This window comes from Catharus ustulatus, chromosome 6 (genome assembly GCF_009819885.2).
Source record: "Catharus ustulatus isolate bCatUst1 chromosome 6, bCatUst1.pri.v2, whole genome shotgun sequence".
In the NCBI taxonomy this organism is placed as follows: Eukaryota; Metazoa; Chordata; class Aves; order Passeriformes; family Turdidae; genus Catharus; species Catharus ustulatus.
Window position 1 is genome coordinate 6,559,677 of NC_046226.1, and position 16,673 is coordinate 6,576,349.

Sequence of the window (16,673 nt, forward strand, 5' to 3'; positions counted from 1 at the left end):
AGGTAATGTTGGGCTGGTTGTGAAAAGAAAGAAAAATTTTGAAGTTCAAACAGAGAATTGTACTAATTACCTTCTTGATCATATTTTAAAATCAGCCTGGTGGAGTTCTTCCAAAATTTTGAAATCCCCTTCTCAGGGAAAAAAAAAAAAAAAAAAAAGACAAATACATTAAAAAAATTAAATCCATACAACCCCTACTTATCTTTGTATTCAGGGAGTTCCCTGCAGTCTAGACCAGCAGCCAGCACTTACACATGAGGAATGCTTCAGTGCACATTGTGGTTTGTCAGTGCCAAGCACAGTGACATCCCTGCAAATACTGTAGGAGTCGTGCCTGGTTTCACATTGAGTCAAGCTGGAACACAGGGTCCTCTCCTGGGCTTTGTGTCCCGGATGGGTCTGAAGTTGTCACAGATTTCAGCCCCTCAACACTGAATATTAAGGTGGAAATTAATAAAGTGGGTTTTTTTAATAAAGTGGGTTTTTTTCCTTCCCAGATACAATCAGGAAATTGAATCAAAGCTTTGCCTTTCTGTGTGACAAGTTGGTGTTTGCTCTTCACCCCCAGTTATGCTGGGAGCCAAGCTGGCACCCCCAGCTAATGACTGGGCTGAACTTTCCCCGCAGTAACTTGATATCCGTACAGCTGTGCAGGCTCACAATTTGCTCCTTGATTGTCAGCCTCCTGACAGCTTTTTCAGTGGAACAGTTTGAGAGGAGCGGGAAGCCCTGCTTTGGAGACATGGAAGTGTTTTCACACCTGAAGTGCAATTTCACACCTTGTGTTGCTCAGTAGATAAGTGCGTAAAATAGCACATCAAACGGGAACAGAAGAGGATAGAAATGCTGCAGACAAGAGATGGAGGCTTGTTATTTATTTCCTATCTTCAGCACACTCTGAAATAATACTCACTTGCAGGAACCCAGGCACAGATTACGGAGGGGTTAGCAGAGGACTTGTCTAGCTAAGCAATCTGTCACTGTCATGTGCAGAGCAGGGTGAAAACTTACACTGAGCTGGGTCTGTGGGGCACTGGGAGCTCTGACACCACAGTATAGCAACCACATAACAGAGGAGAACTGATTAGTATAGGAGGCAGCAGGAATTTAAAGAGTAGATTTACAGGAGCTTTACAGGAGCACTAAACTGGACCATCCCTTCCTTGTATTTGCTAAGCATGTTTACTCCTTGTATGGACTCCTTGTATGGACTTCAATTGTAAATAAAACTGACCTCGAGTACACCAAAAAAAATAATATAAAAATTTGGAAAAAATATTAAACTGTCATAGGAGATCAGATAATTTCACTGTTTATGCAGAGGTTTTTTTCCCCTCCTCTTCAGGACCCTTATTTTTATTGGTATCTCAAACAACAGATCGTAGAGAGAGGTGGAGAGGAGAGGGCAGCCAAGGGAAGCCTGGGTAGGACAGCCCCAATGAAGCTGGATTGTGAGGGAGAGGAAGGGAAGGTGGAGACAGTGTTTGAAGTGAAGAATCCATAGAGATACTCATAATTTTGGTTAGTCTTAGGTTTGCTAGGACTGGATACCTGATATCCTGTTCTTCCCAAGAGAGTGGAGCTGACACATGGATCAATTTTCTTTTCTCCCCAGCTAAATGTGAGAAAATCCAAGAGGTGCTTTCATCTTCTACTCTCATCCCATGGATTTTACCAAGGAGCGCCATCCATCTGTTATGCACTGCAGACTAAGCTGCTCTACTTGGGCGTTTTTTGGAGGCGTTTTTTGTCTGCCAGGGCATTTCATTTCACCTGTCACCTGCACCAAACATGTCATTCCCTCTTTTTTTTTGTCTTAGATACCTACGGGAAGCTCTGCCTGCGCAACTCCGTGGGTCAGGAGATGTCTCGCTGCAAGACCTCCCTCCGCCGGGGCCAGCCCAACCCTGTGTACAAGGAAACTTTCATCTTCCAGGTCGCCCTCTTCCAGCTGTCTGACGTCACCCTGCTGATCTCCATCTACAACAGGCGCAGCATGAAGCGCAAGGAGATGGTCGGCTGGATCTCCCTGGGCCAGAGCAGCAGCGGGGAGGAGGAGCAGAGCCACTGGCAGGAGATGAAGGACTCGCAGGGGACGCAGGTCTGCAGGTGGCACACGCTGCTGGAGTCCTAGGGGTGGCCAGGGCAGCCTGCAGGGCCTGGGACAAAGGGCTGTTCTCATTCTCTGGCAGGGCACACAGCTTTATCCTACTCTCTCCATGTCATGGATATCAAAGGTGGCAAGGACTGGGAAGCAAGTTGTTGCCTTTCCTGCTTGCCCTGCATTTTCCACATCCATGTAACCCTAGTGAGAAGCAGTGAGAATACCTGCAAAACCCTTTCCTTGGTCATTGTCTTGCTCATTTTTCCATAGGCTTAATCAGCACGGACTGATTCTGATATGAAGCTGTTTTCTTCTAGGGTGAACTCTCACTTCCCTCTCTTCCCTTATTTATATTAATGAAGTTTGCAAATATTCTTGCCACGCAGATAGCTCACAGAAAAGCTAACCTGCATGCAGATCACATCCTCTCCCTTTTATTATCGTGTTTCTAAGTCCTAGAAATAAGCATTTGATACCACTGTAGACTGGATGATATATTTTTCAGGCAGCATGAGAAAGCACTCTTGATATTCTCTGTCAACTTTTAAGTGCCTAGACATTACTACTGTTCTCCTATACAATGAATATAAGGACTAAATGATACTGGTATTTTTAATTAGGCACCCTGTGCACCTGTTAGCCTGCATTGACATAGGTTTGCACAAGAGATAACAAGCATCCGTTCTATATTGCATTATACAATGCATGTTTAGATGTTTACTTGAAGTTATGGCTTCTGTCATCACAAATACCAAAAAAAGACCAGAACAAACTGCACAGCCACCTTTGTGCCTGAATCACTCCTTTCTGCATCATTTTGCCCATGTGTTAATGTGGTTTTTAGAAGTGAGGTTCATTCAGAAAAGCATTTCTGTGAGCATTACAGGAGAGGGCTTCAGATCCATGGTTTTTCTGTGATTCAGCAAAGCTCTACTCAATTTTCTGAGGGCTCTTCTTCAAATCTCCTGGGCTATACTGTAATATCTCCTTGGGATATGGAAGGGGACTGATTTTGGTATGCTGAGCAGTAGAGGCTGCCAGACCATGTCCCCTAACCTTGGGAAGGAGCTCTCTTGCAGGCCAGGAATAGGGTTCAGAGGGGCTGCTGGCTCTGCTGAACTAGCACTGGAGAAAAGAATTGTGCTTCCTGCCTCCAACTGCAAGCAGTGCAAGGAGCAGCCTTGCTGGATGAGGTGATGACACTGTCACGTGGTTACTTTTCAGACTACATTGTCCTTTTCCATTTTAATCTCTTTTCCTGTCTCTGCAAGCTGAAGTCACGGAGTTGATGGATGGAGGATGTGTCTCAGTCTGCTGCTTGCCTAAGTGGTTGTTGTTGCAGTGCTGTGTGTGACACAAAGGAGGATGTTCATCCTCAGTGGAATGTAGGCAGTGAGGTGCTGAGATCTCCAAATGCTATCAGCTGCCCAATCTCCCATTCTCCACACTCTCTAGGAGGACTGTCTCTTCTCCATTCCTGCTGATGACAGCAAGACACAGGAAATATTTTGCTGAAGAGGTTTGTCTGTGCTGAATCACTTTATAGTTTGTTTTTGCCATTTGCAGAGACCTGGCACCAAATTCTGCCTCCTCCTGCACCCCAGCCACTTCCTTCACCCCAACGGTGCTGTGCAAACCTAACAAATGCAAATTTTGGCACTGGCTGTTTGACCAAAATTGGTCCTTGGTGCTGGTTTTCATCACATCCAGGCTAGACAGGCCCTGAGGGCAGTGCTGTGACACTCACAGGTTATCACTGGGTGTCACAGAGGCTCTGCCTGTCCTCAGGAGGCAGACAGAATAATCTGCACAGAGAAGCACTTCTGCTACAGGTGATACAAGTTATTCTACAGACCACGCTCTTGTATCTTCTTATCACCTTTCAGAGCATCATTTTTCCAGGGAGACTGGTGGCTATCCTATGCAGGAGGGTTCTCCTCCACTGTCTAGATAAGCTGGCATGTCTGCTTTGCACTACTGGGGCTTTGTAACACAAAACAGGCTGTAACCCAAATGCAGCTCATCCAACAAATATGTTCTTGACTGCACTGCTAAAGCTGATGTATTACAAATGCAAGAAAAAGTGAACATCTGAGTGGTAATCAGCAGAATAGGATTTTATTTATCATACGCTCTTCTGCTGGGAAAAATAAAAAAGTAGAGGAAACAGCCCAATTCAAAAGGTGCATTTGCTGATCCAGTTGTTTTCCAATCTCTCAATTTTTTTTTTTTTTTGTCCTGAACTGCATAAAATGTATATGCAAGTGTTTATAATTAATTTTAATACCTGGAATGTGTGTGTGTAATAAAATTACTGAGATTCTCTTCAGAACTTCTTGAACCTGCAAAGTCTTGCCTATGCTTCATGATTAGCTGAGGAAAAAGTGTAAATTCATAATACATTTCAGCAGTGAACTGGAGATAACCCAGATTTATAACAGCATGATTAAAAAAAACCTAATGAAAAAGATAATTTTAAAAAACAATGAACTACACTGGGTTTGGACTTCCATGCTGTTTTCACATTAAGATCTTTTCTGAAGATATTGCATTAAGGGAATTGAATTTTAATGTATAATTTCATTGTAGAGTTTTTGGAGTCAGAGAAAAGCAAGTGAAAGCAGTTTACTTTGAGTAAGTTAATACTTAAGCAAGTGTTAAAACTTTGCTGTCCAAGGAAAGCAGGTTGCTGCATCCTTGCTGCCACATTTTACCCTTATATTTTATCAGAAAATTTTGGAGGGAAGGGGCAAGGGCTGTACCATCGGGTTTTTGGAGCTACTGCCAAAACTCTTTGCACATCCATGCCTTGAGAAGTGCTTTTGTGGGGTTCTTCATGTTCCTACTAAAGCAATGGGGAAATGTAGGACTCTTGGGATGAACAGGGTGCTGGTGGTACTCATGCTTGCTAGCTATAATTTGGGATTTTTATTGCTTTTGTGGTTTGTTTTTCCTTCTGTCTGTGAAATGGAGGCTTTGCAGAAGCTCTGGCATATTCCAAAGCTCCTGTAATTCTTCCCATTGACAGACTGAATTAGTCATGGCTAATATTGATACAGGCTGGGCTTGTGCTCATGGTCTTTCTTAGGTAAACACCACTGTCCTTTTAGTCACTGCTTTAACCCCTTGTTTCCTTTGGAAGTGGCTGACAAGACTGAATTTCCAGGAAGTTTTCCATTCTTTGGGAATTCTGACTCACTTGACTCACAGATGGCTGGTGGACCCTGTGCTCCACTGGCTTCTCCATGTGGATGCTGCTGCTCTCTGCTTCTGTGGGGCTCCAGGTGGGGAGAAGAGCTGTGAGAAGGCCATGGGGAGTTCAGGGAGCAGGATAAGAATGGATAACCTGGTTCTGGGATGCTTGGGAACTTACAGATCTAGATTATGGATGTTTCCTAATGCACTCAGGTTTTCTAAGAGAATTCGTTCTCTTTTGACACGACTGTTTGTGATCCCTTTATAGTCTATTTGAATTTTCTTAAAAAAAAAAAAAGGGGCCTGAAAATGTGGAAAGGGATGAACTGCATTGGCCCAGAGTATTATGGGCAAGTGGCCTGGATACATCTCTGTACCTTGAGCAGCATCCTTCAGCTGCTTGCAGTTTCCTTGTTCTCTCCCCAGCCAGCATGCCCCTGTCCGAGCTCTCTGCTGCTATTCCATTTGTTCTTTTTTAATGTTTATCGACAACAGGACAGAGTGATCTCACCTGTCTGTACTCCCCATAATAATGGTGATCTGCAGCTGATGCCCACAGGAATGAGTTCTTCTTTTAGCCCACTGAGCCGCAGCAATCGCTCACTGAAATGCCCATTTGCAAAGGCTTTATCTGGATCATCTTCTGCATCCTTTGATTTGTCTGGGTTTCCTTTTTGCCAGTGTCTTTAATTAGCTGGACCCTGCTGTGGCCTGCTCGTTCCTGTTGCTCTGCCTTGTCTGCCTTTCCCTCCAGGGGCAATGTGGGCTGAGCAGCTCCTGGGGTACTGGACAATGCTTGGGTGTATTTTTAGCAGCTGCAGATCCCGAGGAGTTATTTGGTGCTTTACATAGCTGACTGATCTTCAGTCATGGATGTCTTTAGAAGTTCCTGGATGCACAGATCCAAAGGCTGCCAGCTGCTATTGATCATTTTCCCAGCATAAAGCTGAAGGTGGGAGCTTGGCAGAGGAGCAGGCATTTCCTCTGGTGGCAGTTCATTTTCCCCTTCAGCTGGAGCTGGCAGTGACCTTGGAGCTGGCGTGCCTGCAGAGCTTGCTTTCCACTCCCATATTTATCATCATTTTTAATCTGTGTGATCACAGCACTTCATCTCCCTGCCTCTCAGCTGCCTTCTGCCCTTCAGCACGAAAAGTGGACTGAAAGGCTGAGCAAAGAATATGGCCTTCTCCATCACATTATCCCCTCCCAGAGGGGTCATCTCAAAGTTGTGATGCTCCTGATGAAGACCTTGCCTCCCTGCTCTCTTGTCCACTTGTGGAGTTTGAGGTTTGTTGTTTGGGCTGTGGCACTTAAATATTTACAGAGTGGTGACATCCATTCACCTCAATGTGGACCAAGTTAATGACAGAAGAAACAACCTGTTCTCTATTTGCTTTCTTCCTTTTCTCATGGGCATTGTGCTCTGCAAAAGGACAACAGAGCCTGCAGGAATTAGTATGCAGGAACATCCTCTTCCCATTTAAAATGTGCTAAGTGTGATGTTTGCAGCTATGGTTTGAGGGGAAGAAACAAAGCAGCCAGGGTTTGTAGAGAAGCTCACACTCTGAATGAGGCAGGTTTTTCCCTCCAGCATGTGATACCCCAACAAATACATTCTCATATCCCAGGAAGTGGTGCTGGCTCTGAGCTCATCTGCTTCTGTGATACAAGCAGCCAGAAGCTGACAGATCCTAAAGCTTGGAAAGGCATCCAAGATAATTCCACAGAGCTGGTCTGGGTGTTTATTTGGGATCTGGAGAGGATTTAACAAGCTGTCATGCAAGAAATGAAAACCCCAAGCAGTGGTGGGAAGGGGGTGGCAGAGGAGAGAGGCAGAGAGGAAGGCTCTTGGTGTGCTGGTGCTGCTGTAGAGCTGGGAATTGCTCACTCCCTACTCCAGAAAGCTGCACAGCCGGGCTGCAGTGGCACCAAGCCTGAGCTGAAACCCAGCTTCTCTGCATGGCTCCTGGGCTCCAGATCTGCTGAAGGCATACAGCTTTTTTATTCAGTGCAGAGTGAGCTTGTGTCTTCCTGCAGCCTACGCTGTGGGCCCTAAGAAATGAATGTGTAAATATTTTGTCTCTCACAGCAGCCCAAGGTCATCTTTCTGGAACAGCAAACAGGCACAGAATCCAAAGAAGATCAGTCTGTCATATGAGTAAGGTTAGCATCTGCACTTACAAATGACAAAGGCTATTAATCCTCATGCTGTAATCCCCAAGCTGTTTGCCAGCTGGCAGCAGGAAGATGCTCCTGCTCAACCCACACAGCTATCCATGTTTTTTCACCTTTATAAAGCAGATATAGGTCAATACTGCAGCCGGAATAAAACCTTGGTAGATGCCATTCATCTCTTTTGGCATTGCAATCCCTCTCCTTTCCACTCAAACCCTCTATACAAATGAAGGGGTAAGAGGAGAGCTCTGGGCTGGGCTCTCCCTGTGCTGCTCCCCCAACACAGAAGGCTGAAGGTGAGATTATTTTTTCTTTCTCCTTTGCCCCTGAGTTTGTCCTGGGTGGATGAATTTTGAGATCTCTCTGCAAAGCTGAACAACCTTAGCAAAACTTTGTCACTAGACTGGTCTTTACATTCAGAGCAAGGAAAACCTAATTCTTGCAGAAGGCAGACGAAATTCCAGTGATGGGGTTTTGTTTGTCTTAACTTGGGAACCTGCATAGGATTTGGGTATTGCCCATCACAGGAGTGTAAACCCCTGAATCTTCTGAGCTATCACAGGTGGAGCAGAAGGAAGACTGCAGGTAGGCTGTGATAGTCTGTGATCTCACACACCAAAAATCTTTATGGTCACTGGGCTGTCCCCAGTGAGAATTAGACAGCTGGGGTTGGAAATAGTTGAGGAAGAAACACAAAAGCCAGACAGGAGCTGTGAAACTCCATTCAGACCTGTTACTTGCTCATCTCTCAAGGAAATTGGAAAGCAATTTTTTTTTTCTTTAACAGGAATCACAGCTGCTTTGGCAGCTGCAGGTGTGAGGAGCTAAGGATGTTTCCTCCTTGTTTTTGTATTTCCTCTGGCTGTCCTCAGGACATCAAATAGACACCAAATACTCTGGAGATGTTTGTCCCCTGTAATGTCATTCCCAGTGTGGGCTGATCTTACTGAAAAACCAGAGACAAAAAACTGATATTGGCCAAGGGGGAGGAACAAGGATTCAGGGTTCACAAAAAAGCAGGATTCTTCCTGAGCCCCATTAATTAGCTGTGACCTCCAGGGAAGACACTTCATCATGCCAAATACTTTCCCCTCCCTTCATTTCCCTTAGGGTAATATTGCAAATTTCTCTCTTCATTAGCAGCTAGGAAAAAAAAATGATATAATTTTGCCAGCTGTCCTCGCCCCTATTGTGTCTTGTTAACACTTTCCAGGTGTTTTTCCTTCATGCTGTCTCCATCACTGCATCTCCCATCCTCTCATTAATATCTACAGAGGTCTGGTCCAAGCCAAGTCAGTGCCTGGTAGCAATATTTTATGTTCTTGGTGCTCAGGATAAAACCTGTCCTCTAGTCCCTTGTCACTCTGTGGCACCTCAAGCACAAGTTTTCCAGTTAAACTGGTACCACATCTCTCCTGTATTCCTCTGCTGGCATTGCTGTGGTTTGTGTCTTGCTGGGCTGTATCCTCAGCTGTAACTTCATTGACTTTTTCCCAGCAGAGAGTTTTGTTTGTCAAGAAGAGTAAATGAAGTAATCATTTGGTAGACTTAGCATTTAAATACTGTGTGACATTTATATGTGTGTGTATATATAAAAATGTTTTTTATGGCAGAGTGCCTCAGGGCTTTTGCATGAAGCACATCTCAATGTATATTTGACTGTTGATTTAAATATATGGTATGTAATAAGTTATTTTTAGTGTGTATTGACTTCTTTCTATATTGGAACAATATACCATCCCTGGCAGGGTTTTGTTGTCTCTCTGTTGTGGGCACAGCTGGACACTGTAGACACTGAGGTGTGTCCTTGTCCTGTTTTCTCCTTGTGCTCCAAGAGCTGGGAGTTGTTCCCCTGAGGAGCTTTGTGGGTGGACAGACATCACTCCTGGGGTTTGTGCCACAGGACAGCGCTGTGAGCCTCCTACTGCACCTCCCTCCTGGTGTTTAGCAGAATATTTAATGTTCTCCTCTCTCTTCTGCTCAGCACAGACAGCTGGTTGGTGTTCAGAGTGATTCAGCCCCATGGCTGAGGGAGCACCAGCAGCAATGGAGATCTCAGCTCCCCTTTCCCAGCCTGAGATCACAGAATGGTTTGGGTTGGAGGATTTAAAGACTATCTCATTCCAATGTGCAACCTCCCACCAGACCAGGCTCCTCAGAGCCCTGTCCAACCTGGCCTTGAGCACTTCCAGGGATGAGCATCCACAAATTCTCTGGGCAAGCACAAAATTTACCTATAAACTGTTTACTTTAAAAAATAACTATACAGACAAATTAATAAAAATGCCACATCCCTAACTTCTGTTGGTGCAAAAGCAAGGATTCTAGAGCTTGCTTTGACTGTAGAATTATTTTTATGGTAAATAAATACATAAAGGCAGAACTTTTCCTACTGTGAAGATTATAAGAAACAAATTCATATGTCCTTTTCACTTTTGTAAAGTTCAAAGATTTGCACTGAAAATTGTACCTTGAATCTTGTTACTGAATGATTGGTATTGACTGGTGAGAGGCCACTGGGATGGTGTGAGCATTGTTTCACTTGCTGGGTATGTGATTGAAAGAAATATCTGGAGTTCAAAACTGTGATAAAAAGATTAAAAATGCAAGGAAAAGATGTTTGGATATTCAACTGGAAAACTACTATGTGCTTATTCTTAGCTTTTCATGTAGTTGACAATGAAGCATTTTTTATTCTACTTAAGTGCTAACGTGCATGATCATACAATATATTGCCTCTTGCTAATTATATACTGTGTTAGGAATACTAATGTCTAGATGATATCTGACTGGAAAAAAGAAAAAATCAGCATTAAACCAAACTTCTGCAGAATTCTGGGTTGAAACCACCCCTGCACACACACAGCTGTCCACACCTTAGAAACAGCCTTATTTTGTTATGGAGAATGCTGCTGTTACAGGTTTTATCAATAAAATAGAAGCAGATGGCTCATGTAGACATGCAAACCCAACATATTCTGCTTTTTGTTCTCGCTGTGGCAGAACAGAGTGAATATGCATCCAGGAGAGGGGCACGTGTTCTGTTCAGAACAGGGATGCACGTTCCTGGTGAATAATGCAGGACTGGGAGGAATGGGAAGTGCTGCCCTGCCCTGTCCATCCACACACACACACAGGGGCCCTGTGGCAGCAGGCTGGGGAGTTTTGGGGGCTGAAGAGATTCCCATGTCTCACTGATGCCCTGGAGTGGCTGCCTGAAACAGAGCCTAGACAAAATTAAGAGTACAAAAGCAGGTATTTATTGAGGGTCTTCACTAGGTACACCTTGGGCAGCCAAAAGCCTCTGAGGGGTTAAACCCAACATGGACAACAGCCACAAGTTCTTCACACAATTACAAGTTTGGTCCATTTACATATCAGGGGTAAATCCTCCAATTACAGTTTCAGGTAATGAAGTAATTTACTCCAAGTTTGCCCCCCCCAATTCACTGTTGTTTGTATCTTTCAGGGCTTGAGACAATAAGGTGTCCTTGAGCTTCAGGCCTAAAGAGGAGGTTTTTTGTCTGGATAAAATGGGAGAGCTGTGGAGTACTAGAGTTATACACTGAAGCAATACAGGATCTGAAAAATATAAAAGCAAAATCCTAAGGCATCACCATCATATCTCTGCCTCCCTCTGCATCCAGCCATTCAGCCAGCTCTGTGTGGGGGAGGAAAAGTGCTGGCTATGCCTTTGACATCTGCCCTTCCCTATTCTCTCATCCAGCCCTGGCAGGAATTGTGGGAGAAGCCCCCCCAGTTCCCTCTGTGGTGGTGCCCTTCACTCAGCATTTCTCCCACACACCTGTGATATCTTGGCACCAGGGCACAGGGGTGAGTGTCACCAGTGTCCCTGCTGTGTGCAGGTACCAGCCTTGCTGCCATCCTGTGTCTGTGGGGCACAGAGGGATGCTCCCATCAAAGCTGGGGTGGCCACTTGGTGCAAACAAAGGTAGGAGCTCAGATGTTGAGCTGGAGAGGTGAAATTGGGCCAACAAAGGGTGTGTCTGCATCTGGTGGCTCCTTCTGTTTGCATCTACCTTTGGTCATGATGTATTTGTGAGTGATTTGCTTCTGGCAGGTTGCAGTTTTAATCCCTGCCCACATTAGGATGGAGAACGATGGAAGCCAGAAAAATTCCCAGATTGGTGACTTTGAGCTGGGGTTAGTTTGTTCCTCTCAGAATAGCAGTGCCATATTTGAGGGAGACATGAGAAACCACGATTTCTGCAGCCCTGCTGGCACCCACAGGGCTGGCTTTCCAGGACCAGCCCTGAAATAGAGTTTCTTTTTCTGGCAACAGTTGGTAGCTTCAGTGCTTGGAAACCTCAGCAAAGGCAGTTGAGATAAGACACGTCTGAGGACACAGAAAACCCAGCCCAGGGCCCTTCATCTTAGACAGTGGAGAAATAGGATATGCTGGGAGTTCAGAGGGAAATTAGGGAGTTTGGAAAAGCTCACCCTCCCTGGTATAAACTGGGGATGAAGTACATGTTTTGCTAAGACTGGTGTTAGTGGTGACCAGGCTCAGCTGAGAGGGCTGGCAGGGGCTGCAGGGTGGGCTGGGCTTTGCTCTGGGTTGCAGCAGTCCCCCAGCAGCTCCTCCAGGCACAGAGGGGGATCTGCAGAGCCAGGCACTGCCTGCAAGTCGCTCAGGGTTTGGGAGCTCAGGTGGGCACTGCTGCCAAGGTCTGAGTTGTACCAGGACAGCATTTTCCTGGCTTGGTCATCCTAACACTGCCTCACCCCCTGCATTGTCTGAAAAACACTTTAAATTCTCCCTGGCCAACCAGCCAACCTCAATTCCCCCACCAACTCACCCTGCTCCTCCCCAGCCACCCCAGGGCTGAGGGATGCTGATGGCTGTGATGAGGGATGCTGGTGATGGCTCTGGAGGAGCTGGGCACTGCTGGGAGCACCACGCTCGCATTGCTGCTCCTGCAGCCTCACCTGTCTTTGGTGCTCAGCCCCAGGGGGTTTTTCCCAGGCTGACCCCAGCTCAGGGCTGACCAGCAGAGGGTTTGTCTCATTCCTGCAGGCAGACTTGCCTGTGACCCCGTGTGAGCTCAGCACACACCACCATGGAGCTGCTGGCACTGAGCTCGGGGAGGCGACTGGGGAGAGGTCTGGGTGCCAGCACTTGGTCAGCTCAGCCTAAACGAGGCTGCCTGTAAATTTGGTAGTAAAATCTCAGGTTTTCTGTGTGCATGGTGTACAACACCACATGCAATGCAAGGGCTTAGCACTCCACTTGCTGCTCCTGCTGGGACAGCACTGCTCAGCACGAGCACGTGTGGGCCCCGCCGGGCTCCGGCTGTGCTGTGTTTTATCGTTCTGATTATCCTGTCCTTCCTCCAGCTGCATTTTAATTCTTTAGAATGACTTCATTCCCTGGCAAAGCACCAAGTGCTGTTTTGTCAAGACATCCTTTTTTTTTTATCCTAATTTTGACCACTTGGAAAAGTCACATTTTTAATGTCAGGAAACAAAGTTTTGAATTTCAGCAAAAGAGTGATATCATTTTTCACGAGAGGGTGAAAGCATTCCCACTTCTCAATCAGCTCAGTGGAGGCTAAAGCTGAGCTGTCTGCCATCTGTCTCCTCGCCAGCCTCTCTTCCACCACCATCACTTTTTAACAGGTTGGCCAATTTCAATCACATTTGAGAGCAGGGTAACTGTCTCAAAGACAGTTCTGCTTCTACAAATTTTGTCAGCTGGCAGAGATCATTTCCAGAGAAGCAGAAAGGAGTGGGTTTGATGGCCAAGGGTCGGTGAGCTGGTCCATTGTGACAGTTCCAGCATGTGCTACCCCTGCTTGAGCTGGGGGCTGTCCAAGGGGACGTGGTGGAATTTGGCTGGGGATGTGGGGAGAGTGTAGGGGGTAAAGAACACTGATATGTAGGAGAATGAACTTCCATTTTTTTTTTCCTGCTCTTCCCCAGCTTGCTTCGGAAGGTTTTAAAAAGTTTTTCTCAAATGTAAAAAGGTAAAAGAGAAATAATAAAAACATAATAACAATAAATTTTATTGTACAATGAATTGGAAGACAGAGAAGAAAAATAGCATTCTAGTATAGAAAGAAGAGAAAAAAAGAGTTGGTCTGTGTTTTAGATGGAGTCAGGATTAACCTCCCAAAGCATCTGGTCCCTCTGAGGCTGGCCAACCACTGGGAGGCATGAACAGGGTCCAGAAACTGAAACCACTCATCTTCATTTGCTGTGACAAGCCAAAGGCTGGGAAAGCTTTTGAGGGTCTGTGTCAGCTGGAGGCACCTGCGTGAGCCAGGCCAAGGATAAATCCTAGCCCAGGATGCAGCTCCTCACATCTGAAATTTCTCAGGTACAAATGGAGAACATTTTGGGTGCATTTTATCTTTTGAAAATACCTTCTGCATGCTGTGTTTAGAAATGCAACCCCTGTGTAGGGATATGTGGCCTGGGAGGGCTGGTGCTTTTATAAACACATCTTTTTAAGGTTTGGTGCTTGAATTCAAAAGGAAACATTAATTTAATTCATTTTTTTTTAACACTTGACTTGAGTAGACATAACTGCTTTGAAATGAAGGAACAGATTTTTTTTTCCTAATTCTGTGAGACAGTTAAAGTAAATGCTAATTTCTATGGTTTTATATTTCCAATTGCTCTAAACCATTTAAATACACGTATTTGTTATAGCACTGAATATGTCAGGCAATCCTGCTTTTGAAAGACTAAAATAAAAGAAAAAAAGCTGCTCTTCTATTATCTGCCTGTCCAGGTTTTATCTTGTGCAGCACACATTTAAAATCTTATCTTCTCAAATAATATCCCTGTCAATAGAGACTTTGGTCCCAGCTCGTGGGTCTGTTTAATTTCCGCTGCACTAAAACACTGTGCGAGTCAGCTGCGCCGTGATTCCTGACCAGGCATCCCTGGCAGAGAGGAAAACTCCTCTCCACACAAGGAGGAGAGGTGATTTCTCGTGCTTCCATGGCAGGAGGAAGGAGATGGGATGGGGTGAGATGGAACATCTTCTCTTCCTCCTGATGGAAGCCCCTTTGAGCCAGCAGAGCAGTGCTGCTCTACACTGGCAGGGCATCTCCCCTGCACTCTGCCCCTTGGGAAGTGGGCAAAGAAAAACACTTGGACTGTGGAAAAATTTCCTCAGGACTGATCAGGTGATGGAAACAACTCTTGGATCCAGCTGAGGAAGCACAGCTGACCTTCTGGCTGTAAATTATTGCCTGCTAGCAAGTCCTGCTTGTGTGCTGACAGGAGAGGGGAAGATGTGTCTTTGCAGTAGAAATTGTGTTGAATGTTAAAAAAAAATACAGTACATTTCAGGAAGATTGGAGTGAGTGATGCTGTCGTTCATTCAGCTCTTAGGCACGGAGTAGGTGCTTCTGTGTCTTCCTTTTCTATCTCTGCTTACAGAAGTGATATTACTGAATTAATTACAACATCTTTGTGAAGAGCTGAAGAATCACTTAAATCTTCAATTCATCAGTACAGAAATGTCAGATTCATCTCACAGTAAATTTAAAATTACACCAACCTGAACTACTGCTACTGGCAGCATAATAATAAGGCTGGTAATCAAAATCAATTAAATTCTAGTGCCTTCCTATTGTCCTAGAAAATTCAAATCTGAAATTAGTTGGAGTTTCATTTGACTTCTCAATAAAAGAAGCAGAGCTTCAGAAGTAATTTGATGTAAATATGTGGCTGTGAGTGATCTTTCCTCAGGCTGCAAAGACCAGGGGAGCCATGTGTGCACATTTGTGCACACTGAGTACCAAATGCAGCCAGGTGATCCAAGTCAAGAGAATAACTACCTGAGCCTGCTGCACTGACATGTGCTAGCTGAGTTCCAGGCTTGCCAAGACCCAGTTTGTTAAAATTTGGTGAGATACTGATCCAGGTGAATGCCAAATGCAGTGTGACTCCATTCCCACTGTCTAAGAAGGAGGAGGACAAAGCCTGGTTCAAAATCCTCTGCAGAACCTTCATGGAGCAGCCAAAGGGAGGGGAACTCCCTGTGTCCTCCCAGCAGTGACATGACCAGATAGAATGTGCACTGGAATCTCACAGATCACAGGGGAAGAGGGACTTGCCCAGGAGCTGTCAAAATGAATATGTTCCCATTGCACCTTGCCTTGGTTTTGGCACTGTCTGAGCCTTTGAGTCACCTCTAGTAGCAGGATGGGAGATGGCAGTAGTTGTTTTGGAAGTGTTCAAGGTAAGGCTGCATGGGGCTTTGAGCAACATGGGATAGTGGGAAATGTTCCTGCCCATGGCAGGGGGTGGAACAAGATGATCTTTAAGGTCCCTTCCAACCCACAAAATTCTGAGATTCTGGGCTGGACTGAGTGGCTGCTTGGATAGGGAGGCTGTGGCATGAACATGAGTCTGTCATCCATGGTAGTTGTGAGGAAATGGCCACAGCTGGCAGGTGCAGAGGAAAATTCATTGTCTAAAGATGTTTCTTCTTGAAGAAAAGCCCTGATCAAAGCCCAGGCTTGATGTTGGGGCTGATCAAAGCCAGTGTTGTACCAGTAACCCCAGTGCAACCATTGGCACCACTCTGGCTTTCCAGATTGTACAACTCCTTTTCACTCTGGAGTGACCCACTTCTTCCAGGGAAGGTCCCTACACATAACTGGTGTGTTTTTTTAAAAATGCATTTTTTAAACCTTCCTATCTGTCAGTATTTACATACAGAGTTAGGCATTCAGGGAAAGGGATTTCCCCTCTTCCTGCACACTGTATTATACAGGGAAGATTTTGCTGACTCCTTTTAATCTTTTTCTGGACCTTTCTGGGTGGACCCTTGGTTGTGAGGGTAGGCTGAGCTTGGTATCCCACCTATTGCTCCAAGGAGGCTGTTCAGCAGTAAAATCTGGCTGAGATGCAGGAGCTGTTCTACCCCACAGTGACCTGCTCTTTTATTTGGGAGGAGGTCTGGGTTGCAGCTTGTTTCCCTACAGCAATCCAATTTCTGGCCATGGCATCATGGGTGTAAGTGCCAGAGTGGGCACAGAGGTGGAACATCCCAAAAGCTCAGGGGAAAAAGTGAGCCAGGATCTGATGGTGGGCATGGAGGGAAAAGGGAGGATCATGAATCAGGAGGGAAGAGGAACATGGCCCAGTAAGAGAGCAGAACACCTCTGCTCCCTGCCAACAGGACCGAATTGACTTCTCTCCCTCCAGCGCTTCCAGG

General features: G+C 45.5%; 1 protein-coding gene across 23 annotated transcripts in view; it reads left to right on the forward strand.

Moving 5' to 3' along the window:
• Positions 1–10,446, forward strand: part of SYT16 (synaptotagmin 16) — a 105,247-nt gene extending 94,801 nt beyond the window's left edge. For all 23 annotated transcript variants that reach the window (XM_033061626.1, XM_033061623.2, XM_033061630.1 and 20 more), the window contains one exon: positions 1,821–10,446. In XM_033061626.1, the coding sequence (XP_032917517.1) occupies positions 1,821–2,134 (314 nt within the window). In that variant the 3' untranslated portion in view covers positions 2,135–10,446. The remainder of the gene's footprint in view (positions 1–1,820) is intronic.
• The last annotated feature ends 6,227 nt before the right edge of the window (positions 10,447–16,673 follow it).